This window comes from Ammospiza caudacuta, chromosome 1 (assembly GCF_027887145.1).
Source record: "Ammospiza caudacuta isolate bAmmCau1 chromosome 1, bAmmCau1.pri, whole genome shotgun sequence".
Lineage (NCBI taxonomy): Eukaryota > Metazoa > Chordata > Aves > Passeriformes > Passerellidae > Ammospiza > Ammospiza caudacuta.
This window is the reverse complement of record NC_080593.1, coordinates 154477516-154496637: the sequence shown is the minus strand read 5'-3', so window position 1 is coordinate 154496637 and position 19122 is coordinate 154477516. Positions and strand designations below refer to the sequence as shown.

General features: G+C 50.6%; 1 protein-coding gene across 1 annotated transcript in view; it reads left to right on the top strand.

Annotated features, from left to right (window-relative positions):
- The window catches only part of ZC3H3 (zinc finger CCCH-type containing 3), a 129159-nt gene extending 111615 nt beyond the window's left edge, over positions 1 to 17544 (top strand). The window contains exons 10-13 of the mRNA XM_058813620.1: positions 6182 to 6360; positions 7907 to 8115; positions 16061 to 16135; positions 16291 to 17544. Coding sequence (XP_058669603.1) covers positions 6182 to 6360; positions 7907 to 8115; positions 16061 to 16135; positions 16291 to 16322 — 495 coding nt within the window. The 3' untranslated portion in view covers positions 16323 to 17544. The remainder of the gene's footprint in view (positions 1 to 6181; positions 6361 to 7906; positions 8116 to 16060; positions 16136 to 16290) is intronic.
- Positions 17545 to 19122: the final 1578 nt, after the last annotated feature.

Here is a 19122-nt window from a genome sequence, read left to right as displayed (position 1 = left end):
GAAGAGCAGCCACAGAATCACAGCTCTCAAGTGGGAGTGTAGTGATGAGGCAGAGACTTCCTGATTTCAACCTGAACTTCTGTAGAGCTGAACACAAAACCCGGCAGATTGGGGTTTTGCTTCTTGTCTGGAATCTCCCTTTGATCTCATCTGTTCTCTGTCAGAAAATCCCCACATGCTGTGAGCAGTGGGTGATTCCCAGGATCACAGAATGGCTCAGGTTGGAAGGGACCACAATGGGGCATCTGGTCCACGCTCCCTGTTCCAGCAGGGACATCCCAGAGCACATGGATTGTGTCCAGAGGGTTCTGGAATATCTCCAGTGAGGGAGACTCCACACCCTCTCTGATCTCTGTTCAGGGCTTGGTCACTGCACAGGGAGGAAGTTCTGCATCATGTCCAGGTGGAATTTCCTGGGATCAGTTCCTGCCTTTTCCTCTGGTGCCGTTGCTGGGTCCTCCAGAGCAGAGCCTGGTCCATGCCCTGAGCCCTCCCTGCAGACAGGGACACACAGAGATGAGGTCCCCTCTCAGCTGTGTCACCTTTCAAGGCAGAACAGCCCCAGCTCTCTCAGCCTTTCCTTGGCAGAGATGCTCCAGTCCCTTCATCATCCTCGTTGTCCTCCTCTGGACCGGCTGCAGGAGTTCTGTGTCTCCAGTACTGGACAGAGCACTCCAGATGTGCTCCATCTGTGCTGAGGAGAGGGGCAGCATCACTTTCCTCAACTTGCTCTTCCTAAAGCAGCCCAGAATCCCACTGGTGGTACCCTGAGCCATCTGGAACCAGGCATGTGGTGGAGCCCCATGATTCCTGATGGAAATGACACCGTTAGGAATGTCCAGTGGCTGTCTGCCTCTCTCCACACCCAGCAGTGAAGATTTGGGGTTGGGAATTACCATTGATGGATAGACCATGTGAAAGGGGCTCTCTTGTGGCTTTCAAGTGAGATGGATGGGATTGTGGAGGTCCCTGATGGAAATGGGATTCCTCAAAGCAGTGCAGGGGATGGTTGAATTCCATAGGCATTGCCACTAAAGGATGAATGCCACGTTCAGAATTCACCTTCTGGATGTGAATTGAGTCAATGACTCAATTTCCAGTGGAAACCAGTGACAGGTGGTGGCCCTCAAAGGTCCGTACTGGGACCAATGCTAATTAATGCCTTCATTAATGACATAATGGGATTGGATGCCCCCTTGGCAAGTTTTCAGATGACACCAAGTGGGTGTTGCTGTTGTTCCACAGAATCCTAGGACTGCAGACTGATTTGGGTTGGAAGACACATTAAAGACCATCCAATTCCTACCCCCTGCCATGAGCAGGGATTCCCTCCCAGCTGCTTTGCTGCCTCTTAAATATGATTTTCCCAATGATTTTCAAAACACCATCTTGGTCTTCTCCAGCTTGAGAGGTATTTTAGCTCAAATGTTGTTTTATTTCCTGGACATTCCAAAGAAGAGGGTTTATGGATTTGCAGTGGATCCTGGAGAGCTTTTAGATCCCAAATTCCTCTGATCATTTGGAGATGACCGTCAGGAGTCATCCCTTCACTACAGGCATTTTGCTGAGCAAACTGTTTTGAGGGCAGAAACTTGTTTTGGAGCAAATTCCTTCGGATAACCACATTGGTTAAATTTGTCCATCATTATTCCAGTCTGGATGATGTTCGGATGTATTGTCCTCCAGGTTTTAATGACAGGGAGCTGGGATTTTTTTTAAAGGCTGTTTCCATCTGCACCCAATTATAAAAAAGCAATCGGAAAAAAGCCATTTACTGGTTGTCACTTCGGAGCGGCGTCAAAACAGCTCCAGCACCTCCAGCCATCACTTCCCAACAGCCACTTAGAAGGACATTAAAACAGCCTGACATCCATCCAGTCCATTAATCCCACTGCTTGGCCATGGGGATACCTGGAATAGCTTCGGCAAGAGCTTCATGGATGCTCAAGAGGGCTTTAAAAAGTGGGAAACACTGGAGTTGAGGCAGTTGAGTTTTGGGGATTTCAATGCTCCCCTTCTCCTGAAGGTCTGGTTGGTGGGATTTGTGTCTGTCATGATGGACGGAGGGATGGACATAGATCCCAAGGAGATGGGAAAAGTGCTTCAGCACTTTGCCATCTCAGAATCACTGAATATTCTGGGTTGGAAGGGACCCACAAGGATCATCAAAGTCCAGCCCTTGTCACCTGCTGTCCCACAGCACTGGGAAAGGAGCAGGGGGTGAGGTTAAGCCTGGAGATACTTGAGAAGTTCAACCTGGCCAAACTGCTGCCCATGAGCCAGGAATGTGAGGCTGGGTGGGATCTCTCCTCCCCACCCCATACGGTCAGTGGGTTGGTTGTTGGTTGGCCCAGTGACCCAGCTTCACCTTCCTCCCACCCTCCATCCCCTTCTGCCAAGCTTATTCATGGAAAATGTTCATTAACATCATTCCCAAGACTGGGCCAGGACTTCCCACCAGTTGTTGCCTCCTCCTTTGCCAGCTTCATGCTAAAGAAGGCTTGGCCCTGCAAACCTCCTCATCCCTGTCTCACTCCTGGAGCACGTTGGGCCCCGTTGGACCATTTAAGGCCTTGTGGATCCTTGACAGCACCTGGAATTTCACCCAAAGCTGCCCTGGCAGCCAAGGAGGAGTCCTGGATATGAGATCTGCCAGCTGGGCACCATCCCAACCCTGGGCACCGTTGCTGGACAGGCTGTGGTGGGAACCCCACAGCAGGGAGACTGGGATTGGGACATGCCCATGGGGATGTTGGCAAGGAGCCGGAGTGGGGTGAGATTCCTCCCTGCGGCTTTTTAGGGATTCTCTGGGGTTTTCTCATTTCTCTGGTGGAAGGGACCAGAGTTTTTTTCCCTTTTTATGGCCCAACCTGTGGCCTGGCGGGGGTCCCAGGGGGGGTATAATTAGCCACCCCAACAGGTGTCAGGGATCAGATGACCCCCAGCACCACCCCACAGCCCCGCTCGGCTTCACCCCAGCTGACGCGTGGCCGGCAGCAAAATTCCCTGTGGAAACCCAGCCCCGGCACGTCGGATCTGGCAGGAGCAGGAGAGCTACTGTAAATAAACAGAAGGGGCTTTTCCAGCCTCCAGAGGCAATTCCAGACTCACCATCCCAGCTGTGGGACAGCGAGGATGGATGGGGCGTTTCGGAAGAAGGGCCGGAGCGCTGAGAACGGTGTGGAAAAGCCATTAGAAACCCGAGCTGGGGACGCGGCCCCGGGATTAGTCGCACACGGTTTGTTTTCTTTATTAAGTATCTTTTTACCATGGAGCCAATAAACATGGGCTGCTCCAAGGATTCACTTGGAGGCTGGGGCTGGGTGGAGCACTGAGGAGATGGCACATCCTGATCCCGGTGCCCAGTCGGGATCATGGCACTGTCCCACCCCGTAATTGGTGCCCTGCTGGGAAGGAACAGCCACACTTCTTGGCCTTTTCCCAAAATAGCATAATTCCTCGATGTAGCAGTGATGCATCCATGTGGCTTTTTGGGGTCAGGACTTTTTTTCCCTGCTCTTCTCCTTTCCAAGTCGATTTTGTGCTGGAAACCCCTTTACAGAAGAGGATTTCACATCCTTTTCCGGGATCATGCAGGGCAGAGAAAGAATTTGGACTTGATGGTCCCTGGGAGTCCCTTTCAACTCAGAATATTCTGTGATTCCAGGAACTTTGGATGGTCAGACCAGGACCTGGCACCAAGGCCCATCTCCACAGTCTTGTGCTCCACTGGGATTGTCCTTTCCAGGTGGGCTTGGAAGGTCTGCCCATGCATTCATTCCAGTCTTCAATCCCTAATGGGCTGTTCCTTATTTTTTTCTCTTCCCTAATTTTGTCCCATTTATTTTAAAAGAAGTTATCAGGTTGAGGGATTTGCTTTTCTGCTTGCTAATATTTTGGGAGAAATTCCTGTGTTTGAATTCCTGTCTGGTTGCCGCCTTTTCCAAGCTTTTCTCTTTGGTCCAGCATGTATCCTGTCTGTAGGTAAATGAGAAAATGAAGAAAATATCTTGTGGAATGAGAAAATGAAGAAAATATCTTGTAGAGCCAGACAGGGAGAGTTGGGAATGTCCAGCCTACAGACAAGAAGATTCCAGGGGGATCTTAGAGGCTCTCCCAGTGTCTAAAGGGGCTCCAAGAGAGCTAGAAAGGTACTTAGGACAAGGGATGGAGTACCAGGAAAAAGAGGAGTGGTTTCTCACTGCAGGGCAGGGTTAGATGGACTATTGGGAAGAAATCCTTCCCTGTGAGGGTGATGAGGCCCTGGCACAGGTTTCGCAGAGAAGCTATGGTTGTCCCATCCCTGGAAGTGTCTAAGGCCAGGTTGGACAGGGCTGGGAGCAACCTGGGATATTGGAAGGTGTTCCTGCCCATGGCAGGGGGTTGGAACAGGATGATTTCTAAGCATTCCATGATTCCATGTTCCTAAAAAACACAGGATTTGGGAGTAATGGCAAAGCCAGGCACTGTTCAGATCTTACTCTACTTCCAAGTTTCCTGTTGGTTGTAGAGTTACTTCCCATTCCAGACTCTTGAAATAGGAGGTGCAAAATCATAGGAATGGGAGTTTTAAATGTGGGGTTTTTTATGGAAAAGCAGCACTATCACCGAGCTGTCCCCCCCATTGAGCCCATATTCGTGTGTCCATGTGGATCCCAGCCCTCCTGCTGCTCAGCACCATCCCCAGCCTCCAGCACACGAGCTCCTTGCTCCACCGCCGACTTCAGCGCTCAGCCCCAGGCGATGGAGCTGCCAAATCCTTCTGCTTTTCCAGGAGAGAGCTCGGCAGGGATCCTGCTTAATCCCAAAGGTCAGCACAGGGAGATGCTCCTGCGTCCCCAAAGTAAAGTTGCATTAAAAGGGCAGGAACTGACCTCCATCCCCCATTGCTGGCAGGATGGATTTTTATAAACAGGGCAGAATGGTGGTGCTGAAACCCTCCCTGTGTTTATTTCCCCATGGATTTTTCTTCCGCCATTGTCGGCAGGATGGATTTTTATAAACAGGGCAGAATGGTGGTATTGAAACCCTCCCTGTGTTTATTTCCCCATGGATTTTTCTTGTTTTCCCCAAAATTTGAGTGTCTGTAGCATGGAGGAATGGGATGCTTGGGCATCCAAGTGTGGAAGGACCCACATTACGCCAGGAGGTCAACAAAGGAATGAATGTTGGAGTTGGGAATTTTTGGTTGTGCGACATGTGTTGGGTTGTCTCTCCATGGATGTCACAATGTGATGCAAAAGGCAAACTGGTTGGGATGGAGCATCCTGGGGGGAGTGAGTCCACATGGGACTAAGAAGAGTCCAGGACTTGCTCCCACCTTTCATCCCTTGGGATATGCTGGGATGAGCTCTCTGGATTGCTGGGAACAGAGATTATAGAGAAGCTGTTCTTTTTCCTTCATTCCCAGGAACCCAGATGGAAGTCCCAGCTGAAGGCATCTCCTCTTCCCTGCCTGCCTCTCTTCCTGCCTTTCCCACTGCCAAAAAGTGCCATATCCCAGCAGAAAACCTTGTGGGGAAGCTCTGGGACACTGATGACACCTCATTCTCACCAGAACCACTGGTGGCTGCTGAGAGTTGCCAAAATCCAGAGCTGGGAGTGCAGGAGCATTTTTATTGATGAACATCTCAATGCTGTTGTTTTAACAGCTCCATTCCATGGGCACACTGAGCTTCCTGGGATGGGAGAGCATCAACCAAGCCTTGAGAAGAGCATATTGAGCTCCAGCCCTCTTCCATCTTCCTCAGAAGGCTGGTCCGGGCAGCAATCCCAAAATAACTCCTAAAAGGATTTTGTTCTGGCTGTTCCCTGCACTTTCCCAAGTTCCAAGCGTGTCTGGGACAACAAAACCCTGTGTCATCTCCAAAACCAGCTTCTCCAGCCCAAATAATCTCCTTGGGACTTCTCCAGGGGTTAATCACTGCTTTGGTGGTTTGAATCCATAAAATCAAGCACTTGGAAAACTTTGAGCAGATGTGGAATGTACCAGACTAGAATATTATTTTTAGTAGTATTTTTTCTTGGAATATTGTTTTGATAGGGAGAAGGAAACGCGAACCCATCCCTCTCTCCCTTTAGCAAGGTATTGGTGCCACCTGAAGGAGCTCAGCTGTGGATTCCTGTGCTCCCACAGGGTTTTCCCTGCCTTTTCCAACTCTGCTTCCTCTTTCCTTGGCAGTGCAAGAAGAAGCACACGCTGGTTTGTCCCGACTTTGCCAAGAAGGGGGTCTGCCCTAAGGGTGCCCGGTGCAAACTTCTGCACCCTCAGAAGAGACGTCACCCACAGCAGGTTGGAGGTGATGGAGACCACAACAACCCCCCTTCCAAGTGGAGACGGATCCAGGAGGCATCAGGCAGGTAGGAAGGAGCTCATTTTGCTTCATTTAACAGTTTTCTTCCCAACCTGCTCCAGATTTTTCCTCTTCCATGCGTGTTATGTCTGTATCCTGGTTTATTTTAAGATGTGTTGGTGTGGGTCACTGGGGTGTTTCCTGATGGAGCCACGTCTGGGATGGGCAGTGTCCATGCTTGAGGAAGAGGTGATGGAGAGAAAAGAGTGGATTCACCCTTAGGAATGTGCCATCCAGGGCTTTAGCACCTTCAGGAACCTTAGAGGCTTTTGTAGATCTTCCTCTTGGAGATGGAGGAGTCCTCATGGAGATTCCACTGCTGAAAGTGGGTCCAGGTTATCCATAGTTATGTGGGAAACAGGAAAACATCATCCCTCTTCCGTACATCCATATTGGAGAGCAGAGCTGAGCCCTCTCCATGGCATGGAGGGGCAGGAGAATCAGAAATGAGGATGGACATGGAGATAAGAGGCTTTGGAAAAGTTTAATGCTGGACTGAGCCCTTGGTTAATCCTTGGAAGCTCTCTGAGCTCTCCCTGATGTTTTTGGGTGCCAGGGTGGAGCCACAGGCTGATGATGGATGTGTCCATTCTCATCCTCACAGGATTTTCCTGAGCTTGGCACACCATCTGCCCTAACTCCCAAGTCCTGCATGCAGGACAACATCCCAATGGAATTTAAACTGAAGCCAAATGGAAATTTGGCTTTAAAAAGCCAAAATCTCCAAGTCCTTCTCAGTGGGAGGAGGTAGGATGGATTTGGGTGCGTGGCTTCTCCATGGCTTTTTGCAGCGGGAGGTGGGAGTGAAGGTGGGATGGAAAGGGAGGGACCTGGGAGCTTTGCCAGGCTGGTCCATGCTTCTGGAATCCTCCTTGGTCTGGGCCTGGGCCTCATCCTGGCCCTGCCTTGTAAGGTAGCAGAGGGGGACAAGCAGCTCCGTGGGTTCTCCGAACTTATCCCTGGTGACAGAAGAGCCTTGGAATGACACCCAGCTCACGTTCCCGGTGTGAACGAGGTGTAAAATAGCTCCTTGCTCTTTTTAGGGAAGGAGGAATGAGTGCAGGCCTGCCTGGTTGGGAGGCTCCTGGCATCCTCCGCTGGGAAGGGAGCATGCCCCAGCTTGGAAGCTGCTCCAGGGTTGTTTTTTTCCTTTATTGGCACCGTCATGGGAGATGTCAAAGGAGCTGGAGTGTCAAGTTAGCTTGGAAGAGAGTGGCAGGTCTGGGAATGAGCCAAGCCCAGCAGGACACCTCCAAGCCATCCCAGCTCCCCACGCCTTCCATCTCCCCTTCCCTCTGCTCGATCACAAACAGGAGCCCAGCACCTGAACAAGAATCTGAGGAGCTGGGAACCTTGTAGGGAAGTGCAGGACAGGGAATCCAGGTGGGGAGGGAGAAACTCCAGCTGAATCTGTGCTGGCTCCAGGGAAATCAAGGATACAGCATGTCCTTGGATGGATACTTGGGAGCTCCAAGCCTCTTCCATTGCATATGATGCCCTGTCCAGCATTGCCATTGTTTTACTTTTCCTTGTTGTTTTTCCCATTCCTGCAGGAATGATCCAGCTCAGCTCCAGGATGACGGGGAAATTCCTGGACCCTCCAGTGGAGAGCAAGAGGTGAAGTTTTGGAAAGAGGAGGAGCCCAAGCCAAGCAGCTGCCTGCAAAAGCTGCCATCCTTCATCTCCCTCCGATCCCCGGAATCTCCCGGTTCCCTGGGCTGCAAAGAGGAGAGGGATGAGGACGAGCCAGAGGATGAACCAGGTAGGATTCACGTCCTCCACTTGGAGCTGCTCTGGTTTTCCAAGAAAAAAGTTATTCTCTGCTGTTCTCCGTATTTTTTATGGGATCCATGTTCTTTGTGAGTCACCAAACCAGTTAAGACTGGGAGTCCAAACTGGGATGGCAGTCAGGATTCCCATCTGGACACAAATCCTTGTGTACATTCCCAAAATTGTGTCAGGACTTTGTCCTCTTATTTTATCAACTCATTCCTTATCCTGTAAATTATCCAGTGATGAATCCGGTCTCATTTCCATGATGGAATCACATCACTGCCCTATAGAGAAGGTGTTTAGTGGGATGCAAGGATGCTTTGCCTCTGGGGGACCTCTGGACCATCCATCACACCTGTTTCCCAGCAGGAAATAGCTTGGAAGCTTTCCAATAAAAACATTCCAGTGGGAGGTGGGGTGGAGTGTTTGCAGGTTGGAAATTTGAAGGAAGAACTGTTCGTCTGGGATTATCTACTTTGGAAATCAGTAAAATTTTTGGGATACACGGTTTAGGATGAGCAGAACTTTTTAGGAATTCTGCCACATGAGAGCAAGCAGCTTCTGCTTCTCCAGTGTTCTCCTTGGTTCCTCCTCTCCTCTTTCAGCTCTTCCATGGGAAAATCCCTAAAGGGATGGGATTTTGAGGTATTCCAGGGATGCACCCCCAGGAGCAGAGGTGATGGAGATGGTGAGGTCGGAATTGTGCCTGATTCTTCCCAGCTCTGAGTGGGAGATTTTTGGCTGGATGATGCTCCACATTTCCCTTTTCTTCTCCCATCCTTCTCCAGAGAGATGTGCAGCTTCATCTCCAGAACACCATCCAGGGGAATGGGCTCAAAAATCACAATATTTTGTGGGAGTAACGATGAAATTCCCATTGCCAGCTGTGCTGGCACAAGATTTGGCTCAACGTGAGCCTTTCCCATCTTCGATCCCTGCTTTCCATGCAGCCAGAGCAGGATCCCACTGGGATAAGGGATGAATTCCGTTGCAAAAGCCAGGCTGAAGCATTTACAGGATCATCCATAAGAATCTGTGAGGCTGTGCCTGGCTCAGTCACTTCAAGCCAGGGAGGGCTGAGATGCCTTAACGCTGTCGGAAAGAGAATTCCCAGGATTAGCAACATATTCCCGAAGTCACAGATGAGTGCGGGTGCTGTTGAACCACAGGGTGGTGGACACATCGAGGGGACCATTCCAGCTGGGAATGTTCCTCTCCACAACACAGAATGAAACACTCAGCTTCCCTTTCCAGGGATTTCTTCTGCCCTTCTTCCTTTTCCTTGGCCCTGGTTCAACTCCCTTTTGATCTTGGGAAGTGTTCCTAAAGCAGCGATTTAACCGGGATTTTTGTCTCCATGATGAAGTTGGAACAATTAATTCATGGACAGGAAGACTGTTGAAATGCCTTGGAGTACACTTGGCAGCTGGGAGTAACTCATGAGCAAGGGCATCCCTTTCCTCTTAATTCTAGTGTGTGCATCCAAGGGAGGATGAGTTCCAGGCGTTTTGGGTGGGAGGATGAGGAGGAGGAGCTGGTTCATTTGGGAATGTCATCAGGAAGACTGGGTGAAGCTGGCAGCTACGAGGTCAGGGCACTCATCCCTCTGTGCTCCTTTGCCCAGGGAGGTTCATGGAATTGGGAAAGCAGATGCTGGAGGATCCATGGGAAAGGAAAACCAGGCAGGAATTGCAGATGGCTGTAAAATTATCTGATGATGAAGCAATTTCCCTGCCAAAGCGATGACGTGCTGAGTCTGGACATGAGAATGTTGATCCATGGGTTTGCCCATCCTTGGATCTCATCCTAATCCCAGTACCTGGGAACCCCCAAATCCAATGGGATAAGAGGAGCCCTGGCCACCATTCCTAGAGAACATGGGATTGATGCTTCTAAAGGACCAAATGCTTTGAGGTGGCCACATCACTTGGACTGGACTCCATGACCCTTGTGGATCCCTTCCAATATTCCTGTATTCCTTTGGAATATTTGGTAATCCTGAGATTGAGTTTGGAGCTGAGGAGGTGGTCAGGATGAGTCCTTGTATAGCTCTTTTCCTCTAGGAAATAGCTGGAGTCTGAGGTGGGATTTGGGGGTGGGATCTGGGCAGCTGTGCCAGCGATAATGTTGGATTTGTGCTTGTGAAGCCTGAAGTTGACACACAAATTATCGGGATGGTAAATAAGGAGGAGGACAGGTTGTCATTAAGGAATGAGATTAATTCCTTGGTTAAACGGTCACAATTGGAGAAAATGCCCTTTTAATCCAGTGAAATGCAAGAGGAATGAGGAAAAAACATGGGAGGGGCAAGGGAGGGAGTTTGGAGATGACCTTTAAGGACCAGCGTGGGCAACAGCATGAGCTTGCAGGGTCTCAGTGGGGGTCTGGGTTCAGGATATAGGGAAAGGGGACTGGAAAGGAGGGATGTGTTCTGCGTGCATGGAGCAGAGCCACTGTCGTGTTCCCAACCCTCCAGAGGAGCCTGGAAATCGAGGTTGGAAGAGTGATTCGTTGACCAGGTGGTGATCGGATAAAGGCTGATCTCAGAGGTTTTTTCCAACCTAAATGATTCTGGGATTCTGTAATTTGAGGGCGCTGGTGCTTTCCAAGCAGCTTCCAAAAAGCCAATCCATGCAGCACAGCGATAGCCAACTGCTCCCAGCCAAACATCCCAAATGGGAGGAGTGGTTTTGGTGGCATCCCATCCTTCACCTTGTGTTATCCACCCAGGAGCATGGAGCCAGAGGGAGAACAGGCTTCCCTGCCCCTCTGACTCCTGTTTTCCAGGTAATGGGCTTTTCCATATTTCACCTTCCAGTTAAATCGCCTGTGCTGGAGCCTAACTGGCCTCCCCGCGCTAATTGCACCAATGCAAACCATTCCAATCGAGTGCTAATTTAATTAGAAAGCACCCATATTAGTTAATTTGTTCGAGAAGATCACTGCAAACTCCTGGAGAGAACAGATGTTCCCCTCTCCCCCGATGAACATTCCGGGCTTTGTAAATGGCTCCGCTCAGCCTTGTTTAGGAGAGAAAAGAGGATTTTATAGCCGCAAACAACCCTTTCTGTAAACATTTTACAGCTCTCTGCACGTTTGAGTGACGATAAACCCCGAGCAGCTCGGCGGGCTGCAAATTTGGGACCATACGGCCGTCATTTTATTGTCATATTTCACGGTCGTAACGTTAATGGAAGATGCTCACTCCAGTCTTTTTTAACGGCTCCGCTGAGCACGCTCAACCGCCTCGGCTTCCAAGGAATTCGGGGAGGTGCGGCGGCTTCTGGATTTGTTTACGGCTTCTACTTCTGGAGGGATAAGTTTGGGAATTTTGTGGATTTTCGCCTCTTTTCTCGCCGTGGTTGAGATGACCCCAACAGGGAACTGCCACTTTCGCCGCCGCCTTGGTGGCGGGGCTTGGTCCAACCATTCCCAGCTCCAGGAATGTGAGAATTAGAGAATATCTCAGTTTAGAAGGCACTGTCAAGTCCAACTCCTGGTCCTGCACAGGACAACCCCAGTTTAATTTAGAAGGTGTCCAGTGCTGCCAGTCTCCATGTGGATGTGGCCAGTTCCCCTTGGGTCCCATGGAATCTTCATTGCCTTCAGCATCTTCTTCAGTGCTTCTTCTGCCAGCAGATCTTTGCTCCAGAACTTTTTTTGGTAGCCAAGTGAGGCAACCAAGTCTTTGATCAGTTGAGTCAGTGGCAGAAGATGCCCTGGAGCTTTCCCTGAAGCATCTGCATGGTTGGGGATGGAGGGCTTGGACACGAAGGGATTGTCCTGGAATAACAGGAGCTGGCATCACTTTGACCCCAGCAGGACTTGGTGCAGTTTGTTCCTTTTGGGAGGAAGCAATGGGGATAAAATACAGGGAATTGATTTCTCTTTGTGGTCGCAGACATCTCCAGAGTGGTAAGGCCTTGACACAGGTTTTCCAGAGAAGTTGTGGATGCCTCATCCCTGGAAGTGTTCAAGGCCAGTTTGGATGAGGCTTGGAACAACCCAGACTAGGAGAAGATGTCCCTGCCCATGGAAATTGGTCCTTAAGGTCCCTTCCAGTACAAACCATTTTAGGATTCCATGAAAAAATGGGCAAAAACTCAATATGAAAGAAAAAGATTTCAGTCCTGGAAAAGGAACGAGACTTGGCAGGTTCTAAATTGGATGCTTTGCAATAAGGAAATTAAATCACAGTGAAGTTTCTGACTTTGGGAGCTACTCAGGGACACCAGGACATGAGGAGATTCAAATCCAGCCTCCAGCAACACCTGAGTCATCTGTGGCACCCCAAAGGCTGAAGGTATCCCAAGCCCAAAGGTGCCTGTTGGATGTAGGGGATGGAGATGGAAGGATCACAGAATCATTGAGGTTGGAAAAGACCTCTGAGATCATCAAGTCTAACTTGTGACCAATCCTCCCCTTGTCACCAGACCAGAGCCCTGAGTGCCACATCCCATCATTCCTTGGACATGTCCAGGAATAGGGACTCCAAACCTCCCTGGACAGCCCCTTCCAATACCTGACAGCCCTTTCCATGAAGAAATTTGATGGATCCGTGTTGTCCTGCTTTTGAGGGATGGGTGCATTTAGACTCAGTTTTTAGGGTCTCATCCACCTGTGGCAAAAGTTTTGGGTGGAAGAGCAGCAGGATGAGTTTCTAGTGCAGGTTGTCACCACATGGATTTAGTGCAGGATGGAGCCAAGGAGATCCAATATATATAATATCCATATCTCCCTATATGCTTTTTCCACATGAAAAACCATTTGTGAGAAATTCTGGGATGTAGCCCTTCCTGCTGGGCTTTACACCCCATCTTTTGTTGTCGAGTTTTATTTAATTAAAAAAAAAATATATAAAGGCATTTCCCAGCTCACATGTCTCCAGGAGCATTTGGCAGTGAAAGGAAAAGACCATTCCAAGGCAGATTCAGCCTTTGGACTCCCCTGAGGTGTCCTGGAAAGGGTTAAAGGATATTTTTCTTCTGGGAATAAGTAGGGAAAGTGTGTTTGGAGGGAATTTCTCCTCATGGTGTTAAACCTTGAGCATCCAGCAGGGAAATACTGGGATGCATCTCGGTGCTCTGAACCTTCCTGGAGGATGATGCAGGACAGGATGAAACCCTTTGCTGGCATCGGGAGAATGACGGAGACCAAACATTCCATCAGGTCAAAGGTTGTCGAGGAAGGAAAACCAACAAAATTCCAGCTTTTCTCCTGCTGGATGGTAAAGTTTGGAAAGCTGCAAGGGAGTTGTCTTTCCCTGTATCTTGCTGCTTTGGGGTTTGGAAATCTTCACCCCTGATGTGGGGCATCTCCAGCTGCCTTCCACCTCCCCACCTTGTGGAGAAACCCAGTTTTTAATCAATCCCTCATGGATCAGGAATGATGAGCAGGGAGAGGATTTGGGCCCCAGGCCCAGACCCACCTTCTTTCACCCTTCATCCGAGAGGATTCCCCACCTTGAAATCACTTTCAATCCCTCTCGGATCAGCATCTGGATGAAACAAATTTGGTTTTAACTTCCCTGTTGGATGCAGCTGGAGCCTCTCAGCTCCGGCTGGGGGAAAACCAGGTTTTATTGAAAAATCTAATGGTGCCACCTGAAGTGTGATTTACTGCACTGTCCACTCCTCAGACTTGATAATATATTTCTATTAGATTTCCTCCTTTCCCCTCTTTTTTCCCGGAGAAGAGTGGCAAGTTTCTCCGTCTGCCTGACACCTTCTTAGGCTTAGGCAAAATAAATGTTGATTTCCATCAGGAGGAAGAGCGCTGGAAGTCCTAATTCTCCGACAAGCCTGACAAGCTCAGCGAAAACCGCCTGGGTTTCGATGGAAAACTCTTGATCCAGCCGTCAGTTCCTCTCCTTCGGAAGCTGTTCAATCTCTGGAATGAAAAAGGGGTTGCTTTCGCTAACTAGAAATTATATACCTGGTTCCTTGGAAGATGGATTGCGCTGCTCCCGGAATGCCGGGAAAGGCGTCGCGGGGGGAGAGAGTGAAGGAGCTGGAGATGCGACCCAAGATTGATCACGCCATTTGCAGGATCTCCCAAGCACAAAACTGGAAAAATATCTTTTCCTTTGCCAGGGTTGAGTGGAGTGACACCCCTGTTTGGTCCAGGTTTTCCCTCCCGGGGGTTTTTTTGGGATGTGGTGTTCACCCCTTGGCTGTGCCATCCTTCCTCCATTTCCTTCCATCCAATGGGAAAAACTGAACCAGTTTAGCCCTCTCATGACCTATTTTGGGTTTATTTTCTCATTCCCACCTTCATTTTTTGAGGAATTTGTTGGAAATCAAGCATGGATGCTTTGGAAGTATCTTGGCCCTGTGTGCTCTGTACAAAAGTCAGGAAGTTAATTGTGGTCAATTTAAAAATCACCTTTTTCCTTCTTCTCCCAAAGAAATAAATCCATATTTCTACTTCTGTAATCATGCCTGCTTTAAGCTGCCTCATGGATATCAGCTAAGGAACTTTGCCCTGGCTCATCCAAAGGGAATTCAGCTCTTCCCACCATTCCTATTGATAACTCACACCATGGGGCAGGAATGTGGAGTTGCTGATTTTGACCCCTTGAGGTGACAGCCAGCAGCTCTGGACCCTCATTCCAGCAACCAGGCTGGGCTTTGCAGATCCCAGGCTGGGAAAACCACATGTCTGGATGCCAAAGGGAAAAATTGGGAGGGTGGGGACACAAGGGTGTTTTGCTCCATGTCACCATTCCCAAATCCCAGCCAGATTCAGCTGAGTTGCCGGTGAGGAATATCCAGATCCGCCGTGTCTGCCGTGCGTCCCGCTGATGTATGGGAGTTATACTGAGGGTGGAAAGGTGCTAAATGAGCCCTCTTTATTTTCCATAAATTAACTCCAGAGCGATGAATCACTGCCAGCGTGGCTTCAATTCCCAGCAAGTTTGTTTATCCAAGTTGGAAAGTGAAGGAAAACTCTTGGATACTCCCCATGGTTGGGTCCTCACCTGTCCTGCCTCCCCTGCCCTAAAAACTTTCTCCTTTGGGCTCTCAAGGCTGCTTGAAGGTGTCTTTGGTCCCACATCCAGGCTGGGTTCATCTTTTGGGAAGTGTCATGCAGAATTTTGCAGGAGCACGGGCAACAGAACATCTGGAGGGGGTTTGGGCTGGATTCCCTCCATCTTCTCCATGACCTTCTCCACCTCCATTAATCCCAAGTGAAGGGGAACTTTTCCCACTAAACCTGTGGGTGCTTTTTTTCCATCCTCATTCATCTTGGTGGCCAAGTGGCCATCACTTTCCTTCCCACCCATCACTCTGGTACGTGGAGCCCCATAAAGACCTCTCCAAACCCTTTGGAGAGGGAAAATAGGAGAATCTGCATAAAGGTACTCACAACATTGTGGTTGAAATGGAGAATTTCACTCTTTCCACCTTGGTCAATGTGATGATGCTGGACTTGTCCTACAAGGAGGTCACCTCCTAGAGGCACTTCATGGTGTTTTGGCTCTCCATGAGCATCCAGAACCCTCTTTGGAGGAAGCATCATGTTCCAGCAAGAAGACATCACCTGGAGCATCCTGAATGGATGCTGGGAATGCTTGGAGGGATGGCTGCTGGTGCTCAGCTCTTCCTGGCTCCATCTCAGCACCAAAGCAGGTCCTGATGTTCACCAGTGGGAAGGTTTGGATCCTTTTTAATTCTCTTTTTCACCCATAACTTGGGAGTTTTGCAGCAGATTTGCTGCTCCATAGTGGGAAGTGACCTCTGAGTGCCACTTGTAGGGAGCTCAGGATGCTCAGGGATTTGGGGAATGAGCCACTTCCATCCTTGACATGGCCAAGGGGGAAGTGAAACAGAAGAGGAATTTTAGAGACTCCTACACCTGCATTCCAAGGGATTCCCAAGGTGACCTGAGCCAACCTCAGTGACTTTCTCCTCTGTTCTTCCTTTCCTTCCCAGGCAACACCAAAAGGAGGAGAATGTTCCCCAGGGCATCCCTGCAGGATTCCGAGAGCTCCCTTGTGGGTGGCAGAGGTGAGTCCAGTGGGTGCTGCCAGGGCGGAGAACCACCCACATTCCCGATTTCCGAGTGTTTTAACCCCCTCCCATGACCAGGCAAGGAGAAGCCTGGGAATATCCAGCTGTGCTCCCCCCTTTCCCACCATCACCATTCCCTTCCCTCCCTCCAGGCAAACGGCTGCAGATCAAGCCCCGGCTGTGAGTTCCATCCCTGTGGCAGCCGACCAGCTCAGGAACTGGAGAGCCAGGGAACAAACCTGGCACCTACCTCAGGATGCCATGTCCAGACATGGCACCCCCTTCCTCCTCCTCCTCCTCCTCCTCCTCCTCCTGCTTTTCCGGGATGTCACTGGGACACGGAGCCGTGCGGCAGCGTGGGAATGCGCCGCTCGTTCCTGCAGGGGAGCAGCTTGGTTTGGAATCTTTGAATTGACCAATAAATGACCTTTTCAGATGGTTTATTGAAGACAAGTCCTGCCACCTCCTTGGATGCTTGTGGGGCTGGGAAGAGCTTCCCATCCTCATCCATCCTCCGGTGCTGTCCCAGCCACAAGGACAGGATATGGGAACCTGGGGTGGTTTAATGCCATCAGGTGACATTCCCACATCCAGATCAGGACATATTAGGGACAAGTCACTGTACTGGGATGTAACGGGTGTAAAGCCCCCACAGCCCTGATCCCACCATTCCAAGAGCCCATCCCACTCCATCCCCTTGCTTTTGGGAGGTTTCCTGGAGCTGAGAGCATCCCTCGTGGAAGTGTGTTGGGAGTGATGCTGAAATCACAATCTGCATTTTGGGATCTCCCTGAATGCACCCGACCCCCTCCTCTCCCTATCCCAGCAGGGGTTTGGGCTCCATTGGGAATGCCAAGCCAACTCTCCAGGGTTTGGGGATTTTGGGGACTCGCCAAATCCAAGCAGGAACAGAGTGAAGGAACACTGGAACAATGGGGTTTTGCATCCATAGGTAAAATTTCCAAGGGATTTTTGGTGTGGCAGGTGCTGTTCTCCCACGCAGATGTGATTTGTGGGATTTGCTCATCCACAGCCCCTCAGGCAAAATCCTGTGGGGAAAAGGAATCAGAGGGAATTGGGAAGGACTGCGGCTCCGTGGGGATGCAGGATCCAGATGTGATCAGAGATAGTGTAGGTAATGCCAATGGGCAATGGCTTCATCTCCAAAACAAGTCCCCACAGGGAGGTTCCCTTCACCAAGTGACGCCCATGGAGGGGTTTTGTCACCATCCCAAATCCACAACATCCCCCAGGCACTGGAGGACCAGCAGATCCTCACCCTGGGATGTCACTTGTGCCCCAGGGTGTGTCCAACGAGTTGATTTTTAATAAAAGCATCGTGATTTTTGTTGATATGAAAATGTCTTTTGTTAACTCCTGTGTTTTGATATGTAAATAAAAGAATTCCCTCCCCTGGGATGGAAAAGCCTCCCTGTGGCTTTCCTCTTTTTTCACCATGAACATCCCATCAAATATCCATCTGGATCCAGTGGAGGAGTCACTCTGATCCCTAAATCCTTGGGTTTTTTTAATTATTAAAACTTTTCACCCAGAAACAATGATTCTTCATGTGGCGGTATACTAAAAAAGCTCAAATTCCCTAAAAACCACCCTGGAGGAGACGGTGCTGTTGTGAATCCTCAGGGATGTCCAGCGGTGGCCGGGAGCTTTGGTTTTCCCTGGATCCCTAACGAGGATAATCCTCGTGCTGCACTAATTAAAGGAGGCAGTGAACAGCGGTGGCTCCGCCGCCCACCGGCACCGCTGCTCCCTTCCCGGCGAGGATTGGAATTTCCAGCCGGCTGTCATTAAAGCTCTGCTTGGGGGTGATTAATTTCCAAGCAGGGATAAACGCGGCCCCTGGAGAGGTGTCACTGAACTCTGGTGGGTTCCCCCTTTGTCTCCAACATCCTCGATTCCTCGGCAGTGGGTTCCAATGGGATTTATCCCTCCTCGCTGCGAAGCCGGGGGTGCACTCTTGGGCTCGGGGACCCGCCAAGGACATTCCCTGGGGAGTGCCGCGACTGGGAGGTTGGCACAGGGTGGAGTTTCTGGAGGGCTCCATAAACATTTCCCGGAAAATCCTTCCCGCGGCGGGTGCTGCTGGCAGCGCTCTTGGTCCCCTGCCGGGGAAGCAGGTGCCGGGTGAACGTCACCCGCCAGGATCGGTTTTCTGCCTGTCATCGGGGTGGCTGTTCCCTGCCCTCCTCCTTCTCCACCTTCTCCTCCTCAGCCTCATCCTCATCCTCCTCTCGATGTGATTTCCCCACTCCGCCCCGAAATTCCTGACCCTGCAGCACCACTGGGTTGTGCGGCAGGTGCTGGTGGAGCATCACCAAGATGGTCCCACCCTCTCTCCATGGGATGCATCGTGGTGGACACCACCCTCCCATGGGGTGAGGTCACTGTCCCCAAACCGACAACACCCCAAGTGGGAGCTGTGTGCCATCCAGGGAAACTGAGGCAGCCCCAGGTGGGCGCCCAGCCCTGCTCCGAGGAGTGATGGGGCACACGAGCTCTAAAAGTGAAAGGTGACGCCATCCTGCCACCAAGCCGAGGCCACCAACCTGGTTATGTCACTTGACCGCCTGTGAGTAAACTTAGCTGATGGGCCTGGTGTGGCGGGGAGGGTTGGGGACATGCCATGGGCATTTCCTAAAAATACCCCGGGGGTGTCGCTGGGGAGCCACGGCCCCATTGGACCCTGGCCCGGTCCTAATCCCTTGGTGGCTCCTGTCCCAGCTTGGGTGGCAGCTGCTGGTGGGGGCCAGGTGCCCCCAGGGTGGAGCAGCTCTGGGGACGATCGTGGTGCCAGGGAAAAGGAGGTGGCACCCCATCTTTTCCCAGTGCAGGATCCCGGTATCCTGCCACACAGGTGGGATGGTGATGGATTTTGGGTGACACAATGAAGCAAAAAGGGTTAAAACCACCCCACAAAAAAGATTTTTTTGTTGTCCACTTCTTTGCCCTCTCCCGCAAGTCAT